The sequence below is a fragment of the Corvus kubaryi genome, unplaced genomic scaffold, assembly GCF_017639235.1.
Source record: "Corvus kubaryi isolate FWS band 111438036 unplaced genomic scaffold, C.kubaryi_AGA036_p1.0 split3-73, whole genome shotgun sequence".
NCBI lineage: Eukaryota > Metazoa > Chordata > Aves > Passeriformes > Corvidae > Corvus > Corvus kubaryi.
Window position 1 is genome coordinate 34,895,699 of NW_024582091.1, and position 23,165 is coordinate 34,918,863.

At 39.1% G+C, this 23,165-nt stretch overlaps 1 protein-coding gene across 5 annotated transcripts in view; it reads left to right on the top strand.

Moving 5' to 3' along the window:
* TMEM200A (transmembrane protein 200A) overlaps positions 1-20,739 on the top strand; it is a 53,402-nt gene extending 32,663 nt beyond the window's left edge. For 4 of the 5 annotated variants that reach the window (XM_042016588.1, XM_042016586.1, XM_042016585.1 and 1 more), the window contains one exon: positions 17,565-20,739. In XM_042016588.1, coding sequence (XP_041872522.1) covers positions 17,581-19,056 — 1,476 coding nt within the window. In that variant the 5' untranslated portion in view covers positions 17,565-17,580 and the 3' untranslated portion in view covers positions 19,057-20,739. Of the gene's footprint in view, positions 1-13,116; positions 15,675-17,564 lie in introns of those variants that run through there. The other variant, XM_042016584.1, reaches the window with a different exon arrangement.
* The last annotated feature ends 2,426 nt before the right edge of the window (positions 20,740-23,165 follow it).

Genomic DNA, 23,165 nt, shown 5'->3' on the forward strand with positions numbered 1-23,165 from the left:
AAAGATGGTCAGAGGGTTGGAGCACCTCTCCAATGAATGCAGGCTGAGAGAAGAGAAGGCTCTGGGGAGACCTTATAGCACCTTCCAGTACCTGAACGGCGCCTACAGAAGAGCAGGAAAGGGACTTTTTATAAGGGCGTGTAGTGATAGGCCAAGGGGAAATTGCTTTAAACTGAAAGGATAAGTTTAGATTAGATATAAGGAAGAAATTATTCACTTTGAGGATGGTGAGGCACTGGAACTGGTTGTTCAGAGAAGTTATAGATTCACCATCCCTGGAAGTGTTCAAGGCCAAGCTGGATGGGGCTTTAAGCACCCTGACCTACTGGAAAGTCTCCCTAAACACAGCAAGGGGGTTGGAACTAGAAGATCTTTAAGGTCCCTTCAACCCAAAATGTTCTGTGAATCTTTGGTGATAACAAAAATACTCTTTACTCATATTTCTATAATGATTTCAATGTAAGTGAAAATATTCTATCAAGAAAGTTTCTTCATGCAAGGGAATCTTCTTTGGGAAGACCTAAGAGCTGGAGAAGCAGTGATTTCTTCCAGGCTGGTTTAGGGATCGGTCTCACTAGTGCCAGAGCAAGCTGACACATCTGGGTTTGTCTTCTAAGGTCCTGGCTCCATATAATTTGCCCACACAAACTTCCTGCAATATGGGTACATTTTTTTGCTGCTCAGATGGGGATTTTTCAGGCTAGATTTCTTGATCTACATGTTGATTATGAACTGAAAAGTTAGGAAGAGTGCACCGCAGCTGGGTTTGTGTTTGGAGATTTAAGTCAGCTTAAATAAAGCAGTTCCTAGTATTGTCTCCCTTCTTTCAGCATGTCTGGCAGGGATGAGCTGTATATTGTGCTCCTGTTATGGCAGAGGCATGGATTCCCATTGCATGGGAAGCCATCAAGGTCCATATTGTCACTGGCTGTTCCTAGGATGGGGAAGGCTCCTTCTGTCTGAGTGGCACAAGGCTGCTAAATGTCAGTAAGCATGTAATAGAGGTCTACTATACAAGCATCTTTCCATAGCTTGGAAAATGTGACTTGGAACTGTATGGAGGTGGACTGTCCACATGAAAAATCTAGACACAGCTTTTAGTCAATCTGAAGTGCTGGGGGTGTTCATGATTGCAATTTGCAGCAGGATCCTTGAAAGATCCTGAATAAAACATTGCAACAAATAGACATTTGCCAATATTAATAACAACAACAAAAATACCAAATGATCTGTGCTGTTTTCTGACAGTACAGAAATTATATTTCAAATTATGTGGTTGGCATCTTCTGAATTTAGCTTTCAGTGTCTACAGCAGAGATGTTGTGAGTGCCCTCTGTTGTGACCCATTCTTTCACCCACTCATCAACTCAGCTGTGAAAAATTGCCAAAGGCTTGTGTTGAACCTTTCTCAAATTCACAGTTGTTTGACAGGCAGAAGCATCAGAGTTGGCAGGAATCCGGAATGCTCTCAATTGGGATGTGCCTCTCTGAGAACCACACCCTGGGATGTCGAGGCAGCCTGAGAAGCCGCATGCATGTGTTTCAGGGCAGTGCAGGCACTGGTGCCTGGTGGTGTGTCTGAGGCTGGGGGGCTCATGATCCACTGTCTGATGGCGGCTGTGCTAGCTGGCTGTACTGAATGAGCATAGAGCAATCCATGACTTCAGAGAGGACTGCAGCAAGCCTTCTTGCTCCTTGCTGGTGTCTTAGTGATGCCCTAGGATAAAGAAAACTAAACAGTAAATTAGAAGCCTAAATGAGAAGTCCAAATGAAGCACCTGTGAAGTGATTATTTTGGCCTCTGGGCAGGTGATGGTTGATGCTTTCTATAGAGGAAGAACAGTGATGTCATGTGAAAGGAAAAGGAGAATCTTGTTCTGTAAAATCTTGTCCTCCAGCTGAACCTGGAGGATGTGATCAGCTGCCAAATCTGCCAGAAGCTGCAAGTGTATCTGACTAGTTAACTCCCACAGACCTTACATATTTCCTACAAATCAAACAGTTCTCATAACCAGATGCTTTTTTTACTTTTCCTTTTGATTTTATTATCATCTGTCATGTTTTTTCATTGCTTGCATAGGTATCTTTGTTGGTTTGATTTTTCCTTGCTTCCTAGTATGTTTGCATTTGTTATCTTAATTTTTTGGCATTTGCCTTGGTTTAATTACATTCTATCTATCTCTGACATTCCAGGCTGTTCGCGCATAGTTGCATGATCTGGTTCATCTTTCTGCATGCTTCTCTACCTCTTTATTCACTTTGTGTGGTCCTCAATGTTTGCAGCTCTATCAGCCACTATTTCAAATGTCAGGCTCAGTTCATGAGCTCAGTTGTACAGAACTTTTTCCTTTTGATATTTGCTCTGCTAATTCTTGGGCACAGTTTCAGAAAAAAATAACAGCTGTGCTTTTACTTTATCAGGTGTCTGGCTTATTGAAGCCTTACTGCACTTTCATTGCCGTGAACAAGTAGTAATTACTTGATTCACATTTTAGTCACATAATGAACTCTTATATAAACATATACATATACACACTAATCCAGCTGTCTAACCCATTTACTTTACCCATGGTTTTCTGGGAAGCATCTTTTCTGCAGAATCAAAGCCCTTGAGGCTTTCATAAGGAAGTGAAAGAGATTAGTCCCTGTCTTCAGAATCAGCACGTTATGACAGTATCTCACAAAGCTGGACACTGGTTACACTTCAGGCATGCTCTGGCTGGACTAATGCGGACAGTCCCAACTGTTCCATAATGTCTGTTGTATTTTAATGCTGCCTCTTACTCCATACTTACATTAGCATTGCTGTCGTATTTCCTCTAGGAAAAGCATGCACTGAGTTGTGACCTTTGAACACAACTGTGAGAAAAGAGGAGTCATAAATAAAGATTTTTTTTAAAGTGCTCTGTATATTTTCTGTGAATTTTAGTGAATGCCTTCAAATATGCACAGATAATTTTAGTGTTGTTTTTATTTGTTGCTTTAACTGTCTAAATGAATCCATTTGAAGTAATTTGCCACACGTTGCTAGCCTTCTACAGAAAAAGTAATTAACTGGTAACATTATATTTCACTCTTCCTCCTACACTCTGAACTGAAAACTTTATGGTGAACTGCTGACAGCTTCCTGTAACTACACTTTCAGCTTAATCTCCCTCTCCCAATTTCTTCATCCTGCTTTTCTTGCACAGAGCTGGTAGTTTTGCAGTAGTTTCTTAAAAGAAAAAAGAGTAACCCATTCAGTGCTCTGCTGAGTTTACTGACCCTTACTGTATTTTCTCCTCAGCAATGCATTCAGAAATTTGTCTAAATGTTTAGACATACCAGACTGACTGATAGCTACAAATGCTCTGTGATTATCTGAGAAGATTCTAAAGCCAGAAATGTAAATTTTACACTAACTGGAAAAACTTGACTATATTTTCTGTCTTCTGGACTTCTAACTTCTTGTTGGAATCATCTCTTAGTTGTTTATGCTGTCTATATTTGTATCACAGATCAACAGTTTTTAACAAGGTGCCTCAAATAATTGTGGTTATGCATTCATGTTAGTTTAAATGTGCCTAACTTGTAAGTGCTTGATTCTGAACATTATGCTGGCTTTGTGTAAGTCAGGAGAATATTCATTAAAGTAAACTGATATTTATCTCTTTAATTAACAATGACTATATCCCGGCTAAATCAAAGTAAGTAAAATATTAATGGCATGAGGGGACATAGCAATAATGTAAATGAGGACCTTGAAGAGCGAAAAAATTACTGCAAGCCTTTGTGAAGAAATTGCAACTTACAATACATGCTAATAATAGTTTGCATTTCCTCCTAAATTAAGCTGTTACTTAGTATCACTCAGCGTTGACATCTGTCATGATCACAGGAGCGAACTGAGATCATGTTTTAAATTGCATGGGCAATTACAGGGTAGGTCAAATGTGTTAAAACATGGATATATAGACTTCACAAATGGAGGGCACTGCAAATGCACAGCACACCAGATAAGCCAGCATGCTATCAGCAATGCATCTATTAACAGGTCTTTAACTAGGACACCACGCTTTAGCTAGCACTACTATATGCTAGAAATATTCTAATTTTCCTGAGGCCTGGCAGCCTGCTGTTCCACAAGCTCTGTGTTAGGAACTCAATCTAACTGGAACAACTGGAGGGAGATGGTTTTCTGCAAAATAGCAGAATGGGCATATACTGATTCCTAGATGTAAAATGAAGTGAGAGCAACTCTGCCATATTTCAGAGGACTCAGTCCTGTGGACAAACTGTATATTTGAAATGTAGGGCAGCAGTATGGAATGTAGCTGTCTGAGGTGAGAGAGGCAGACCTTTTAAGGATCACAAGTTGCTGGATGTGAAGTCCCCTGTGTGAGCAACACCTGGACATTCTGGAAGCAAGTAGAAGCAAGGAGGTAGCAGTTATTCTGCTCGGTTTAGCTGGCCTTTCTTCATGTACTACCAAGGAATTGTTTGACTTTAACCCCCAATAATGTTCACAGATTGTTGATGGTAAAAGAAAAAAGGGATTTACTGTGCAAGTCATGTATCTTGTATAAGTGAATTCTGCTACCAAAGCTTAAGATGCAGTTCCATAAATTTGGCCCACAGTATTTCAGCATGTCTTTCTCTTTGTGTCTCACTACTCATAGGTTACTTTGCTCCCAGTGGGTTCCTCCTGTTCATAGAACCCTTAGTTTAGGATACTACAAAGAGATTGGTTATTGTAATGCAAGTGATAATGGAGTGATGGATAATCTGCATAACAGAAATGCCTTCATATTGACGTTTCTGTTTTTTTACACGTGTAAAATACTAATCTACGTCTTGAAACTTTCTGCTCTTATGTGTACTTTGTAACTTGTATTTACCCATCAACAGGCTGAGTATCAGTGTGGATGCTTACAGGTTCTACTGATGCCCCCATGTGGATGTCTGGCAGGATCATTCTAGTCTGCAGTTGAAGACATAATTGAGGTTTACTGTTAATTTAATAATAATTTATTCCTCTGTCATCCATAAATAGGCAAAAAAGTTTGACTGTGTGGGATACTAGAAGTATTTTTGAACTATGCTTACCATTCTCTATGAAATAGTGCTTGACTATCCCTTTTCTGCATCTAGCATTTGAAACTATTGTTGACATACTGGAAATAGCATCATACTAACCAGTTTGCTTATTTTTGTGGGATTCTTGAGACCCAAGAAAATTTTCATTCCATTATTAATGTCCTAATAATAGCTGTGATATAGTGATTGCCTAATTGGTGTGCTAGCATAGAATAACCTAAACCTCATACACTGATTTTTCTGCCCCTGTGAACGAATATAATGGTGCTGTAACTAGGAGTCCACCTGTACCTCTGAATCACCAAAAATTAGTGTTAAGATGCTGGAACTGTCTTTAAATGTGACAGCTCAGGTACTGTGACCTTGCTAGCTATAACAACAATAACCTTAGGAGGGGCTGATTTGTGTTGCCACTTGGCAGAGCAGATTAACTTGCATGAAGGCTCAGTGTAAAAGACATCCTAACGCTGACCTGTGTTTTCAGAAGAGATTTCAGAAGGAAATGACAGACAAGGTAAGTGTAATGATAGCTTAGGGCCACAGTTGTGCCATGGCAAATGCTCCTCTTGGCCATATAAACACTCACACCTTGTGGCTGGGGTGCTCAGGGAGCCCAAATTTCAGTTCTTCTTCTAAAGACCCCCTTGCATGGACTTTACTAATGACATGGAAGATAGTCTCCTGCTGGTGGAGGGGCCTGGCACTAGGGACACCTCAATTCCCAAACAAGTATCTTGGCCACTAATTTAAAATTACATTGCCAGGCTTAATGGACAAGTAGCAGCGCTACGTCTGTGGCTTTCATAGTTACTTTTTGGTCTTAGGTCCTTGGTCCTTAAGTTCTGTTAAGTTGGGCACTTAACATGACTTCTGTACCTCTATCACGCACTGAGATCTTCTGATAAAACTACACGGTGTAGATACCTAAGTACTCTTCAGAGTTAGACTCTTTTATGTTTGAAAAATTGGTCCTAGGTGTCTTTTGACAATAAACACAGCATGCTAACTCCTGCTCCTTTGAGTTTGCATGTTTTATAGAGCAGGAGTATTTTCTAGGTTAGGGGAAAAGTGTTGCTCACACATCTTAGCTGTGGAGCAAATAGATTTTATTTCATATCTAATATGGGTATTACTTAAGCCTTCTGTGAAATACCTACTTGATTTTGTACCTGGTACTATTTGATCTTATAGTCACTGAACTTGTATGCAGTGGGAAATTACAGTTGTTAGAACCTGCAAATTAACTTGATTAACTGAGCATGTAGTGCAGATAAGGACATTTGTTTGGTCTTTGGTCTTGAGAGCTGCTTGCATCCTACGTTAGGTGTGTGTCCAGGCTGGAGATTTTGCCTCTGATGAAATCAGAGTAACATATTGCTACTTAAGCTGGATGATATGTGAGTATAAGTGGTAGCCAGGGCACCCCAGCATTGCTGTGCTTTTACCTCCACACCAAGTGTCTGTCACTGTCTTATTCAAAGTTTTGTGTGTAAGAATTGAAGAACCAACAATCCTAGTGCTTGAAAATGAAGGTATTTCCTAACATTTCCAATCTTGTTTCATGTTTGTTTTTTATTAGGAAACTGAGTTTATCTGGCATGTTGAGCCCTGGAGTGTTTAGTCATGCCTTTCCTTTGCAGTAGATGACAGAGAACATATATTTTACTCTGGTTGTACAAATTCAGTCTTTCAGAAACAATAGAGATCTTTATAACATTTATTTCATGACTTGTGGTTGATAACTGGTCTATACTCTGATTTGCATTGTGTGAGCTTGCTTCAGAATTTTGATTACTTCTGTGCATTTTGGATTTCAGTTGTAGGTTTGAAAGTCTATAGTATTGTCTCAAAATTTTCACTTTCTTCTAAAAGAAGCTCCTTTTTATAATTGGTAATGTCTAAAAAATAAAAACTAAAAAACCACCCCAAACTAAAATAAATGCATAAATATCCACATGCTTCTTTTACACGTTTTAAATTATATTGTGCTTATAAAGTGATTATTTTCAATAAAATTATTTACTTTCAGTTGATACTGAAAGTGACAGATTGCATGGCATAAAAGGTTTAAAATAGTCCACTTCTCTCACCTGTAGACATATATAAAGCAGCATGTTTTCTGTTTACTGAACATGAACACTAATAACCTGAATGGACCAAAGTATCTAAAATAATTATAAGTATTTGGCTAAATAGCCAATATCTGCTTCCATTTGTAGTACCTATTTTTGCTAGAAAATGGGTTTACACAAACTAAAGTGCTAAAATAGCTTGGGAACAGATTTTGTCACTTCAGTCATTAAGGGCAGTTATCACCTTGCTCAGTTTAGGCTAAAAAAACCCTAGTTGTTTATCAGTAGAAAAACTCTGACAAACTGGATAATGAAAGCAAATAAAAGCAACAGTAAAGCCTCATTATCCAGCTTTTATTTTCCTGTGTGCATATTCTGTGGATATTTTTTCTTCTAGGAAGAAAATTCAAAAACTCTATTAATCAATTGCATTTTGAACAACTTTTCTTTAAATCTTGTAAAGCTACTTGCCATTTTTGTTTCCCTGTCTTTTTTTAGCTCCTTGTTGCTTTTTGCTGTAGTTCTGTAATAGATTTTAGAACAAGATGTGATGTATCTGTGCATAGGAAGTGGAAATTTTTGTGCATAAGTAAAGAATTTATAGGTTCACACTTCCAAAAACAAGTTACAGCTCTAAATTTGCTGATAATTTAATACAGTGGATACAGAGGTTATGTAAGCATTCCACAAATAAGTACATCCAGTGCCTGAGATCTGGGGTTTCTTTAGTCCATCATCTAGGACTTTAATTAAGATAGTACAGCTAGAGGGAGATGGACAGCTGGGAATTCAGCTGGGAATTCAGGACATCGGACATGGCAGTGGTGGGGCAGGTGGGTTTACGCTGTGTGAGACAGGTGTTTTGTGACCTGAGAATTGTTTGGTTCACTGTATAATGATTGGAAAGCTGTTCTAGACATAGGATACCTGGCAGCAACCTTACGTTTTGTGAGTTTTACATAGGTAAAATCCACAAATTTCTCTATACTCACACCTGATCTACTGCAGTGTGCCAGCAGACATAGTTGAGGATGGAACAAATTTAAAAGTGAGTTCAACTGGGCCAGGCAAAAGCTGGCAGACCAAATCTAGGCCAAGTCATACAGCAACATCTTGAAAACAAAATACAGAAACTCAGGTTCCTTCTTTCCCTCTTTGATGTGTGTTCTGTGCCTTTGTGAGTAGCTAACGAGCTCTGTGTAATGCTGCCAATATTGAATGTTGCTGATTTTGCACAGAATTACTGTATATGAAAGGATCAGGCTGGAGGAGAAATAATAGCAAAGAGGATAAGCAGCTCAGGCATTCTTCTTTATGCAGTATTGCTGGGTGTTCACCTTACATTTGACCTTGGCATAATAGTTGGAATGATTAATGTACGTGGCAGATATGGTAAGTGATGAAGTAATTCAAAAGGGATTTTTTTCACTGTGATTTAAAGTATGGAGTCACAGCACTCCCCAAATCTGTGTAACAGGCATCCTCACTTACCCTACAATTGTATTTATCAGTATTTTGAAGTTTGCAATTTTTAAAGTTCAAATTCCCTAGTTATTGGTTTATTATTTCAAGTTAGCTTAGAGCCAAATAAAAGCCCAGGTGGTTTAAAAAAAAAGGAGTTTCACATTAATAAAGTGTGAAGAAAGATGTTTGCAGACTGGAGCAAGTTCAGCATGGGGCCCCAGGGAGGCCAGGACCTGAAACTTTCTCCTGAGAACAGGCTGAGCTGAGAGGGGGCGGATTCGGCCCTGGAGAAGAGGCGGCTCTGGGAGGACCAAGCAACAACCCCCAGTACCCTACAGAGGGGTGATCAAGAAGCCAGAGCCAAGCAGATGGTGTTAGGACATGGGACAATGAAACACACAAGAGGTGCAAACTGGATAAAGGAAGGAACCTTCTCCCCCTGAGGCAGAGAAAAAGAGTTCCAAAGGAAAGAGAGGGTTGTATTAATACCAACACAAACTGAATCGCTGTAAAGGTTTGGGTATTGATCAGTTGTATCTTTGTAAGTAACTTCTGGTCCTTGTACAGTTGAGAAAATTACTTAATAGTAGTTAAGTATAACTTTATTAGACTAGTTTGGTGGTTTGGTATGGGATTTTTTTCTTTTGATTGGCATTTTATTTCTTTCCCTCCAAATAATAGTGGAGGGTCAAGTCTTTCTTTTTGTAATTGCTGTGATTTGGTGTAATTTTATAACCTTTCCACTGAGTCGTTATGCAGACACTTAGTCTGCATACATAACAGCTTGACGAAAGCTAGGTTAGGAAGTCAGGTTACTCACAGGCATACTTACGCTTTCCTTGCTGTGCTTTAATACAAGGCAGTGGACTGTCATAATGATCATGATTGGGAGTGCCATGGTCCAGATTTACTAATGAAACAGAATGAATTTGAGTCCAAATAGAGGTTTGATATATCCACTGTGGATTCAACGTCTCTCCTTCAAATACCTGCCACAACTGAAATTTGCATCAAAGTCACTTTGATAGAGAGGTACATCTTTTCATGTGTTTCAAAATGGCACAGTATAGTTATAGAAATATGTATAAAAATGAGATCTCATAACTCTCATTAAAGCCTGGACTTGTTTTTTAAAAATTCATTTTCCTTTCTTAGTTTGTTTGAATTCCCAAATTTGTAGAGTAGAACAATGAGAAGGTTCTGATGTGCCATGCCTAGTTGTCTTTCACAGATTCTGCAGAGGTAACTGCTGGGCCCCCGCGGTCTTGCTTCAACCAGTGCAGTGCAGATTTGAAAACCACTGCCAGATCTAGATTTTTAAAATAACTGGATCACTGTCAGACTTCAGATTTCCTGTCAGATGTGTCCTTAATAGCAAGCTTTTATTTTTCAGTTATGATTACAAAGATTTTAGTTTAATATGGTACTATTGTAAAGCCAATACAGTCTGTTTGATACAGCTGCATGGTCTACCAACATCTAGGGAACTTCATCTTTTAATGTCTGCAGTGGACTTTCTGCCTACTGCTGCCCCTTGGACACCCTGGTGCTCTTGCCTTGCCTGACCTGTGGGCAGCTTGCCGTTGTTTTTTTGTGCTGTGGAACTGCTTGCATGATTTGGCCTGCCTACCACAAGCTGATGGGCAACCAGGAAGTTAAAAGGGCGTGATTAGTCCCTAAGTTTATCCCTTCACAGCCTAGAAGAGACACCATTAAAGGGAATTTGAACCCAAAGGGGTTGAATTCAGCTGGAAATTTCAAAGCTTTAATGTTTTAAATGTCACATCCTTGTCTTTTGCTGGCATGACTTTGAAATATCAGCTGAAGTCACGGAGATTTTTTTTGACATGATTTCTTCTCACCTATTGTCAGTTAATGTGCACTTAAAATACCCCATAAACATGAATGCAAAAGATTACTTTTGCTTGCTTGCTTTGTTTTTTAATCTGTTCAGCCAGGTCATGTTTTGATGAATGGGTAAGAGGAGGGAAATGCATCATAAGATGGTCCCGCTTGTGTGCTGGGCAGTTGGAGGGGGCTGTTTGTTAAACTCTGCTAAATAAAAAACTACTGCTAAATAAAAATGTAATTTGAGATGGTTTTCTTTGCTTCTTGTGGGACTACTGTCTGTTTGGCTATTGCTGTACTATCTCTACCAGAATGATTAATCCCTCTGGGCCTATAAAGTTGGATATTTTTACCCTTGGAATAGAATAGATTGTACCGGATGACAACCTTTATGCACAGATAGCATATTGACATGTATACGTTGTTCATCAAGAAAAAGTGTAGATGTGTTAAATACAGCTGAATATTGATTTGTTTACTCAGTTATGTCATAATTTCTCTTATGATTTTGTCATTTGCATTCTTGATTATGAGAAATATTTTATGAGTAAACAGTCTGTCACCTCCTTCATTTCTGGGACTTTAGGTTTATCAAAGGTGAAAGAAACTTTCCATGATATTAAAATTCGTGTTCTTGTTAAAATTTGAAATTTAGTCCCTTAAATGATAACAAATCATTTATTTATCATTAGTTGGGAAATAAATTTCCTAATAAGCTGAAATAGTCGGATAGGAAATGCTACAGTAATAGAAATCAGATTCTGTCACACACTACTTCTTATTGCAGTAACGTTTAATTTTTTGCTGATACACAAGAACTGAACTTTTCAGAAAACTTTACATAAACTACAGGGAAATAGCATGTACAGTTCTGATAATTTCACATAATTTTCAGTCATTTTTCAAAGAATAAATGAGAAAAAAAGAAATATTTATGCAAGTGAGGTTGTCATGCAAAGATTTTAAGTAGTAAGAGACACTGAAATGTATCTGGAATAAAACATTAGGAAAAAAGATAGTGGTAATCTTTAGTTTGCTTCCCATCTTTGCTGGGAAGAATTTAAAATTAAGTGTAAGATCTCTGTATAATTCAAATTATTATGCATGTATTCAAAAGAATAATTTGTAGGTAGAAGTAATAACTTACATAGTACCAAAATAGTTGAACAAATTAGATAAGGCATTAGATTTCAGGCATTTAAAGTAGAAGCCTCAAGCTTTAAAGCTTACTGCAAGTTGAGTTGATAATAGTTGCTGAGAGATTAATTAGATTTTTAATAGTTAGACAATCTCTGAAAAAAAAGTTACTTGGCAGCAGTACAGTTGTGGTGAAGCTAGTCATTAGGCAGGAAAGATGGGTATTAAGGTGGTGGTCTCTTAGGTCAAAGAGAGAAATAAATAGTAGGGGAGTGAGGAGAAGTTAGTTGGAGCTGCTAGAACATGCCATGAAATCCATTGCAGCCAGTTGCTCTGTGCTCTGCAGCTACTCTAGCAAGTCCCCAGGTCAGCTGCCTCCTGCCTCTCTCTTCCTTTGTCTAGGCTGGCAGGAATGTCTGTATGTCAGTCATATGTCTGTCAAGTCAAGTGATAGATGAGTAATGGTAATGGCATAAATACACCCTATTGGTGTCCCATCATCAGTGATAGCCTGATGTCCTGGTAGAAGAGAAGGATTCTCATCCACCTGTGCTAAACTACAGTTTGTCTATGATAATTTACCTAGGCCTTACCTCTGTGTCAGAGGGTGAATTTACCTTTTCTTTGCTGATTGAATTGTTTGACTTTCTGACTTTTTTAGGAAAATATCTCATATTTTGCTTGGCAAATGCAAGTCTCATGGTTACTCACAGCATACTGTTTTGTGAAAGCTGTTTTTACCCTCGTTTCCAAGTTTCCTTTGTGACGGCTTTTCCTTGAGCATCTGAACAACCTTTTCCCATATGGAGAGGTGATAAAGGAGAATCCATTCCAGCCTCTCTGGCATCCTTGGCCTGTGTAGCCAGTGTAATATAAGGAAAAAGCCAATGTCACTCCACATCCCAGCATGACACTTGTTATATCATTACCCATTTTGTGTCATGTCTGCAAACTTCTTGCTTTAATTTATTTCTGTGGCCCTGCTGTTCTCTGCTTAGATGGGCAGCAGCCCCTCTCATGGCTCCTTACTTACACATACTTTTGCAGATGTTACTGTATTGGGTTTGTGTGGCAAATTTTGGTAGTGGGGGGCTACAGGGGTGGTTTCTGCGGGAAGCCTCTGGAAACTTCCCCTTTGTCCAATAGACATGCCAGTCGGCTCCAAGATGGACACGCCACTGGCCAATGCTGAGCCCATGAGCAATGGTGGTAGCACCTCTGGGATGACAGATTTAGGAAGGAAGAAAAAAAAAGGCAACTGCAGCCAGAGGACTGAGAATATGTGAGACGAAAAGCCCTGCAGACCCAAAGATGAGTGAAGGAGGAGGGGGAGGAGGTGCTTCAGGTGCCAGAGGAGAGATTCCCCTGCATCCCCTGCATGTGAAGACCACAGCGAGTCAGGATGTTCCCCTGCAGCGCATGGAGGTCCACAGGGCAGCAGAGATCCACCTGATGCAGGTGGATGCCCAAAGGAGGCTGTGACCCTGTGGGAAGTCCATGCTGGAGCAGGCTCCTGTCAGGACCTATGGTCCTTTGGAGAGAGGAGCCCATGCTGGAGTTTTGCTGACAAAGATTTGTGACCCCTTGGTGGTCCCATGGTGGAGCAGTCTGTACCTGAAGGAATGCATCCTTTGGGAAGGATCATATGGTGGAACAGAGTGAGAGTGCAAGGAGTCCTCCCCCTGAGGAGGAAGCAGCAGAGATGACACATGTTGAAGTGACTGCAACCCCGTGACTGCAACCCCCATCCCCTGTCCCCCTGCACTGCTGTGGGGAGGAGGTGGAGTATTCAGGGAGGGAAGCTGAGCCCAAGAAGGGAGAAGTGTGAGAGGGGAGGTGTTTTTAAGATTTTGTTTTATTTTTGATCATCCTGCACAGATTTGATTGGTAATAAACTAATTTTCTCAAGCTGTTTTGCCCATGATGGCCATGGGTGAGTGAACTGTCCTGATCTCAATCCACAGGCCTTTTGTTATATTTTCTCTCCCCCATCCAGTTCAGGAGGGCAGTGACAGAGCACCTCTGCGGAGGACCTGGTGTCCCCACCACATTTATGCAGCTCTTTCCCTTTGTCTCCATTTCTCTGTCCTTGCTGCATGGCTCGTTACCAGTAGTTTCTGCTTAAGGGTCCATCCTTTCTTGATACTAAAGGGGCACGTAGCTACCTCTTGCTCTGTCTGTTGCTGGATTTTTTTTTAAAGCATCTCCAGACGCAGAGGACTGTGTTTAGCCTGTGCCCTGGATGAAAGGCCAAGGTAAATCTTGCTAGTGGTCATTGAAGAGGTTACAAGTGAATTGTCAAGAGCCTGAATCATTCTCTGTGCAAATAATGCCAAGAGAGTGAGAGTGATCAGGAGCTGCTTCACAGGATCTCTGCCGAGATGGGCTTTCCGTGGATGATCTTTGAGTGGCTGACAGCGCTAGTGTCAGAGCTGCTCTGTAACAACAGCATAAAGCAAAAGTTAAGATCAATGTAGAGGTAAATGTGGGCCACTGCTTCTTTCAGGACTAAACCCCTAAGGTGTCCAGGCCTTTGGACCCTATGTTCTCACTGAAGATAAAACAAAACTGAGCAGTGATGAAGTTAGAGAGCTGCTCAACACTTTGTTCTTCAAAAGGACCTTGGCAGCTCTGGTGCTTTTGTATCAGCGAGATGGTTATGTTTTATAAAATGGATTACAGGCATGTCCCTTTCTTTTTGTTCTGTATTCCACATCCATTTTACCAATACTTGTTTCCTTGAAGAGCCAACATGTATCATTCACAGTGCCACCAAAGAGATGCTGTCTGAGCTCTTAGCATAATCTTCATTTACCTCTGAGTAAAAGTCTTCTAAGTCTTTGCTTGTTTAGAACCTTGAATTCAGACTTCAGGATAAAACTAAAAATATTCACTGTACTAAGTTAAATAAGAGAAGCAGTGTTTAATGAGCAGCACTCATATTATGGCTGGTATGTCACAAAACTAAACAGATTTGCAGAATAAATCATATATATTTACAATGTCTATTGTAAATAGAATATTTTTCTAAAATACGATTTTCATCTTAATATGCACTTCATTGTAACTGGTTTTGGTAAAGCTGTCAGCATGAAGTGAAACCATCTCATACCATTATGTATTTTTTTAGATGCAGAAGAGATCAAAATTGGCTTATTACAAATCATTATTTATAAGCCTGATTGTGATTTTTTCCATGAAAGAAAGTATAATAATATTGATATGAACTCAAGAAATATGAAAATTTCTATGTACAAAATATGCTTGTATCTTGGCAGCCAGACTTTTTCTCCCCTGAGCCCCATCTCTGATGCAGGTTAAATGAACAGAGGAACATGTTCCCCTGAAATCATAGTACCATAGAATGGTTTGGAAGCCAGCTGTGTGCTTTGAGAGATCTTGCTTTCTCTCTCACTTTTAGAAATCTCAATTTCTGTCCTTCAAGTAATGAAATTGAGATATGGTTCCCCAATTTCTGCAAAATTTGCAAATGAGAACTTTCTACAGAAGCATACCCCAAGATGTAATTCTTAAGCATGTTTTTACTTGCTCTACTTTTCAGTTACAGGGGAGCTCTTGCTAGAGGTATGTTTAAAATATTTAGCAAGTTGGTGTAAGCTTATTCTGTTCACCCTTTGGTGCAACTCAGGTAGCTGTGATAAGCCCAGAACAGTACACAAAATAACAAATCCTGCCAACAGGCACAGTGTGAATTTAGCACTTAACTGCTGTACCTGTGCGCTTCCTTGGTAGCCTTGAGAAGGAGCAGAGTGGGTTCATATGTGCCTGTAAAATACCACATGAATATGGAAACTCTTTGTTCGCCACAAAGGTCTGGCAATTGTAAAAGATTAATGGAACAAACTAGATTATAGCTAAGTGATTTTTCATTTCAGTAAAGATGTGCCATAATTGTCTTAATTTATTTCATAGAGAAAACTAATTACATTTAATTGAGTCATGAAAAAATGCAACATCTTTTGTAATGACTCAGTCCTGTTTATTTCTGTCCACAGATATTCAAAACATTGTTTTACGGAATAATGAACTTTTGTTTTGGCAGAAGCCCATAAACATGTAAGCACATGAGAAAGTTTGAAAGACTATCAGTGTCAAATAACTTTCTTTGGAGTATTTTAAAATTGTTATCTTAAAAGAAGAGTATTTTTAAGAAGCATTCAAGACATTAATTTCCACTGAAGTATGGAAATTGTCCAGGTAGCATCAAAAAGGGAAATGAATTGCAAAGCCTGAGAATTCCCAGAGAGATTACGAACATGAAACCTGAGAGTACAAGTGAAATTTCTGAAATTTTTGGAATAATGTCATGAATTTCTCTTGCAAAAATTCAGAAAATGCAGTATACTTAGCAGCCTAGACCTTTTCAAGTCTTTCCTTTGTAAAGGAAAGGTTTCTCAGAAAGAGAGGAAGCCCTCTGTCCTTTAACAGTGAGGGTGCAAGGAGGGAGTTCAGGTTGTTAGTCTTTCTGTCTGTCATCTGAATTGCTGTTTCCAATTTCCTTCCAGTTGGCCACCTATCTCAAATTCCATATTAATTGCATAATCAAGTTCATATTGGGTGGGATGGGCTGATTGCTGTTTGTAGATGTGCTTATGTGACACCTGCTTGCAGTGTTGGAAATCTGTGATAGTGTCGTATCATAACAGAGTCTGTCTGTTTCTCCTAACACAAGAGATCTAATAGTTTTTTTCCCATGACTGCACTGCTAAAATTTCAAACAAAATGACAAGTTTGAGAGATCTGATGAAAATCATTGCCTGTAAATTGCAAGCAGTCACCAATTTGCTGTACCTCCGCTTTTCAGCACCTCACTTTGTTCACCCAGTCCCACTTCAGTTTTGCTTCTTAAACCGCCCCCAGACTTGACACAGAGCCTTTTCCTCTGCAACAGGCTGTCAGCCTTTCTTTATCTCTGAGCATAATAACACTATTAAAGAGGACATAATTTTTTCATAACTAGCTTATAGTATCCTAATTTTACTCTATAATATCATCTCTCATTAATTCTAATACTGATTGATTAAGCTCAGAAACTATTTTTGAGTCGAAGATGCCTTGTAAAATAGAATTATCCTGAACTGTGTTGTTCTATTTGTTACTTTTGCTCATAAAAAACTATCAAATATGACTTTCTCTTTTAAACCCATGCTGGTTAATGTTTCTCATGTAATAGGCAACCAGGTACCAAAGTAAGTCTAAAATGAAATAAAATTTCCTCATAAAGCTAAGAAATTTTGAAATTATCAATTTGAATTTTATTAAAATTTCTTGTCTGATAAAACTTAACAGAGGTTTTTCACCTGTAGTCCAAGAGGAGCAAACAAGGGAGGAAAAATAGAAATGTGAAGATCAGCTGTATTAGGAAAGGCAAAAATTATTCTCTAGCTGAGACTCAGGAAATCTGAATAGACTTAGTAAAAGCTTATTTAAATGCTGTAATAAATATGTATGAATATATGCTGAAATCTATCAGGAAAGATCTCTTAAAGGCGAAATGTAGAATGAACTGTATTCACAGTCATTGTGTGTCAGAAGTTTTAAAAAGAACTAGTAGCTAAAGTGCTAAAATTATCAACAAGGTATTATTGATTTTACTGCAGACCAGTCCAGACAAATTACCTGTTAAGATTTCTGAATATTTTATCTTTAGTCCTGATATATCACCACTAAGAGCACTAGCTTTACTTTCTGTATCACTGATGGAAGCTTTATTATCTATATTTACAGTGAAAAAGGACTTCTGGAAAATTATTTTTTTTAGGATACCATGTGAATCTCAAAACTGCTACTTTGTCACAACTGGAACTATAGTAGTAGCTTTTTTATAGTCATAGGAGCGTTTCAGTTATCAAGAAATACCTGCATATTAACAAAATGCTACTTATATTTGTAGGGACAACCTTTGCTTGCCTCAACATTTCTGCTTTTTCTTCTTTTTTTTTCCAGGGCACAACATAGAACTATGATAGCAACCGGAGGAGTCATAACAGGACTGGCTGCCTTAAAAAGGCAAGACTCTGCCAGATCTCAGCAACATGTAAATCTTGCCGGAGCACCAGTTCCTGAGGAGAAGAAACCAGTGAGATGCCGGCCCAGGACAGATGTAGTAATTGTCAGGGGCAAAATCCGTCTCTATTCTCCATCGGGATTCTTTCTTGTTTTAGGAGTGCTTATCGCATTCTTTGGAATTGCAATGGCCATCCTTGGATACTGGCCCCAGAAGGAACAGCTGTTAGGATCTGAAGGTAATCCATCTCTAAATGGAACCCGGACTCTGCGAAGCCAAGGAAGCATTTTACTTCGCTTCTTTGAACAGCATGTGCACTCGGATAAGATGAAAATGCTGGGCCCTTTCACTATGGGCATTGGAATCTTCATTTTTATTTGTGCGAATGCCATTCTGCATGAAAACCGTGACAAGGAAACAAAAATAATACACATGAGAGACATATACTCCACTGTAATAGACATCCACACCCTGAGGATCAGGGAACAAAAGCAGCTGAGTGGTGCCTTCACTGGCTTGTTGGGGGAAGGAGAACTCCGGCACGGCGGGAGCTCCTGTGCATCACGGCTGGCTGCGAACACGGTTGCGCCTTTCTCTGGCTTCAAGAGTAATCTTAGAATGGATAGTTCTGCTGAAGAAGATGAGATTACCCTAAATGAAGATAGGACCACTAGTAGCCTCTTGCCACCTCTGCTGGCTGAGCAGTCTGGTTCAGTCTTTGGACTTTACCCTCACCCCAGCAAGGCTTCAGATGACAAAAACACTAACTCTATAAAGTGTGAAACAAAATCCATTGTATCTTCTTCCATTAGTGCTTTCACACTGCCAGTAATTAAACTGAATAACTGTGTTATTGATGAACCCAGTATAGACAACATAACTGAGGACTCAGAGATCACCAGGAGTCAGTCTAGAAATCTGTCAATGGATTCTCTGGCCATTCCTCTAACTGATACCAATGAATCCTACAGACCGGCTGGTTCCATGCTGCCACGACACAATTCTTTTGTGGACACTCCATCGGATCCGTTCAAATCTTCTATGACTGTCGGACCAAGCACAGGAAAGCTTTTATCTCCTGGTGCTGCCAGGAAACAGTTTGGTTCCAACACATCTTTGCATCTTCTGTCTTCACATTCTAAGTCCCTGGACTTGGACAGGGGTCCATCTACACTCACTGTCCAAGCTGAACAAAGGAAACACCCCAGCTGGCCCAGACTGGATCGGAGCAACAGTAAAGGCTATATGAAACTAGAAAACAAGGAGGACCCGATGGATAGGTTACTTGTGCCACAAGCAGCAGTCAAGAAAGACTTTACTAATAAGGAAAAGCTTCTCATGATATCAAGATCTCATAATAATTTGAGTTTTGAACATGATGAGTTTTTGAGTAACAACCTGAAGCGAGGAACTTCTGAAACAAGATTTTAATATTTAAATTGCAATTTAGATGTCATATGGTATTTTTTAAAAAAGCATTTTGACAAGTGTTTCCTTTTCAATGAGACTGTACAAGCCTGTTCTTAACCAAATGCTTAATAGCCCATTAAAATTGGCTTGTGCAAACAGAGATCTTCATCTTTGTAATACCAAGAGTTTCTTGTCTTAGTAACATACAGCTGCAATACTGTACATTACCATTGCTTGGACAGTTTTGTTACGACTGATTCCAATTATTCCCAAGTCATTATCTCTTTTGTTCTATATAAGCATGTTACTTTTCACCAGTTCTACTCCAGGAGAGTGCATTAGGAAAAAAGCTCAATTTACCTGTATGTTCTTTTGATTTAAAGACTGCAAGAGACTGAAAGTAGCAGTCTTGTAGTCTAGAATGGGAAGTGAGCAGGAGCATGTACTGGAATTGTCAAATCCAGGCCTTTATTCCTAGGTGTTGTCTTTCACATGCAGTACATCTCAGCAACTGCAGTCTTGCCATTGTCATTGTGAGAACCTTGTTTACATACTGGGGTGGGTGGATAGAAAAGAGTGGATATAATTAAAACCATTTTTGTGAGTTCATTGTAATTGATCAAGCTGAATACCAGTGTTGTGAATTATTAACTATGCTTTGTACAATCATCTTTCTACATCCATTGTAATTTAATCCTGTAATTCTGGAAAAGCATATATAAAGTAAGAAATCTGAATTTTTTTCTGGGATTAATTCTGTAAATCAGTTTAGATTGGCAGCAGTTTTAAAATCAAAATAGAAGGATTCAATTAAAATCATAGGAAGCTGATGAATGCCAACAGGATTTTAGAAACATGGTGTATAATAAGATGATATTTTAACTTGCATCTGAAGACAATAATGGAAAATTAATATACTGCCTCTCATTACAATAACAAGATGCTGAATAGCTAGATCTCTATGTTCAAAATACTGATACAAAGCATACAATTCAATATGTATACTAACATAGTATGAAAGCCTAAATTTTGGTTTATATATTTCACATAATTACTGGTGTGATGGTTCACTGAAGGCATAGCTGTGTCAATTTGCATTACAAGGTTTTGCAAAAGGAATTGACATTTAAAACAGTGTTTTCCTCAGCAAAGCAAGCTTCACAGTTGACAGTTGTAGGCTATTTCTAAAGGAAAGGAGAATTGGAATGTGCATGTTAGAAGGTTTTCATGTATTCCATTAAGCCGCTTAGGCCATGATCCTGCCATGACAGCCACGCTAGAGAATGTCACTTCAAGCTGCAAGGCTCACCCAACAGGATGTTGGTCTTAATTGGTCGGATTTGATATATTCTCTTACCCTAAATACTCAGGAATTATTTTTAATGGCTTTTCCCAAAAAGAATCAAGCTTGTTAAAATGTTGTAATTTCTCAATTACTTTGATTATGAAAGATCAAGGACAAAATACCCTCTCTCTCTTTTTTTTTTTTAAATATTCAGCTCCGTATTTCAATTGCGCAATGTTTATGTATCAGGAGCATTACTTGCTCAGTGAGTTGAGGCATAGTGTTAACTGTTAGAACCTCAAGCCTATATATTGTAACAGAGTTGGCTGAATATTTTGCTATGAAGCTTTTAATAACTCTCTGGTTTGTGTTCTTAAAACATTTGCTATTTTTTGCAATAAAATGTCTCTCTACACATATCCATCGTAAGACCTGTTTTTTTCTTCTATGATCTCAAATCTTACATCTCAAAGTATAATATTGTATCATAATATTGTATACAACGTCAAGCCAGAATTATTAGCCTGCCACTAGACACTTCTTCATGCCTAATTGATTTCAGTGACATGTCTACACATGGAAAGGCTGAATGCTTTTTTGACCCATGTAATGTGAAATGAATTCAAAGTGGTTTTGATATAAGAAATTTTTATATAAAAAGAACATCCTACTCTTTTTAGTTTGGCAGTAAGTATTATAAAAATGGAAAATGCTATTAAAGACATGAGTGATGTAAGCTTTTTATTTCCTTAATAGCTACATTAAATCACAGCTTAAATGACTTTTCACATGCTATCATATGTGGGAATGGTGGTTCCTTTGTAAGTATAGCAGCGGATGAGCTTTTAATTTTAACACAGATAGTGGGTACTGAAAGTATACTCACTTGGGAAAAATTTACCGAGGGTAAAGCTATCAAAATACCACCACATAAAGAAACTTCATTGTTGACAGACCTACTGCAAAAATATTCCCATATGAACATATAATGAAGTATTTCAATCAGATAATCACAGGACTGTTGAGGTTGAAAAGGATCTGTGGAGGTCTCTTGTCCACCCTGCTTCCTGCTCAAGCAGGGCTGTCTCACAGCCTAGACCTTGTTGCCCAGAACTAGGTCAAGATGGTTTTTGCATAACCGCAAGGAGAGAGATCTCACAACCTCCCTTTGTGATCTGTGCCAGTGCTTGGTCACCCTCAGTGTAAAAGAGGTTATCTAATGGTCAGAGGCACCCTCCTGTGCTTTACTTTGTGCTGAACATCAGACTCTTTCCAGAGCCTCGCTCCTTCTTTTATGTGCCTCCTTTAGGTATTTATACACAATGATAAGATCCTCTTGAGCCCTCTCTAGGCAAAACAGTCCCAGCTGGTTCAGCCATTCCTCATAGGTCCCTTCATCATCTTTGTGGCCCTTCACACAACCAGTTCCAGTATGTCCATATCTTTCTTGTTCTGAGGAGCCCAGAACTGGACCCAGCACTCTAGATATGGCCCCACAGGTGCTGTGTAGAGGAGAAGGATCACCTCCCTTGAGGTTAATGGAGGACATTGCGTAGTTTCATATTCCTTAGGTAGTTCCAACTTGAGCTCAGGTTGGTAAAACTCGTAGATGTTCAAGAGACCTGAACATATACAGAAGTCAGAAACTGCAGTAGGACAAAGATGTCTGGACCCTTTGCAATCTACAGGGGTAGACTGGAACCTTACAGTGGCCAAAATGGGAGCTGTGGCAAGTAAGGAACTGATAAAGACAAGAGCATGTCTTAAATTGTATATTAAAGCTATAAAAATCACATTCAGTCTGTTTCTGATACAGTTTACAGACCTTTTTAAAATTTTATTTCAATTGGTTTGCAGCCCCCTGATGAATTTCTCAGGTACACTGCAAGGTGAAAAAAGCCAGAGCCAGGACAGTTTTGTCATCAGAAGAAACAATTGTGGTGCTTTATCCTAGAATAGGAAGTTAAACTTTGCATCTATTCAGAAGAAATGTTACAGTTTGCATACTTTGTATGTAATAACTCCAAAAATAAAGAATTTAGATCATGCAAACAATGAGTTTTCTCCTTCCTCTGCCTAAGACTATTAAAAATGTACTTTCTACTTCTTTGGCAAGCTTCTTAACCACTACCAATGGATCAGACTGATGATTAGGTCTGTCCCTCCTGAGCAAGGCACATTTTTGGGGCAAGTTTAATCAGGAAATAAAGAGCAGGACTCTACAGTGATAGAGCATAAATGCTGGGTTACAATCTCTCTTCCAGAATTGCTTCTGTATTTTACATGAAATGGTTGCTGGATAAAATCCTTGAAACAGGGATTGGATTCTTGACAGGTTGATACTTTACTCCCTGGTGATCCCAGTTTACTCTCCTTGGGAGGCAATGAACCAAACCCTTCCTTGCAGAGCAGTGCTGAGTTCAGCAGGAGGGACTGGCAAATGCTTCCAGCTACTCAATTGCACATGGCTTAATGAATGGGAAGGCATGAGTTTTCTCAGCAGCAGCAGGATTTTAGCATGATGTTACTCATCCTGATGGCTGTCCTAAGGCTGGAGCTGTGTAAAGGACAGGAAGGTGAGCTGGCACCCTCAGTATGGTTTTGAAAGAAAATGGAGTTTATGTTATTAACTGAGCGGAATTCTTGAGGCTGCCAGTTTTGGAGGCAGACATCTACAACTACCCTGCCTCTTACATTACCTAAATAATTTTTTTTTGCAACCATATCACAGTGCTTTTCTCAGACCCTAAGTTGACTTTGCTCATTCTTAAAATGAACCGTTGCTGGTCCTTTAGTTTCTGCTGAGTTAAATTTGGGAAATAGGATTAACCTGCAGCAGCAGCTT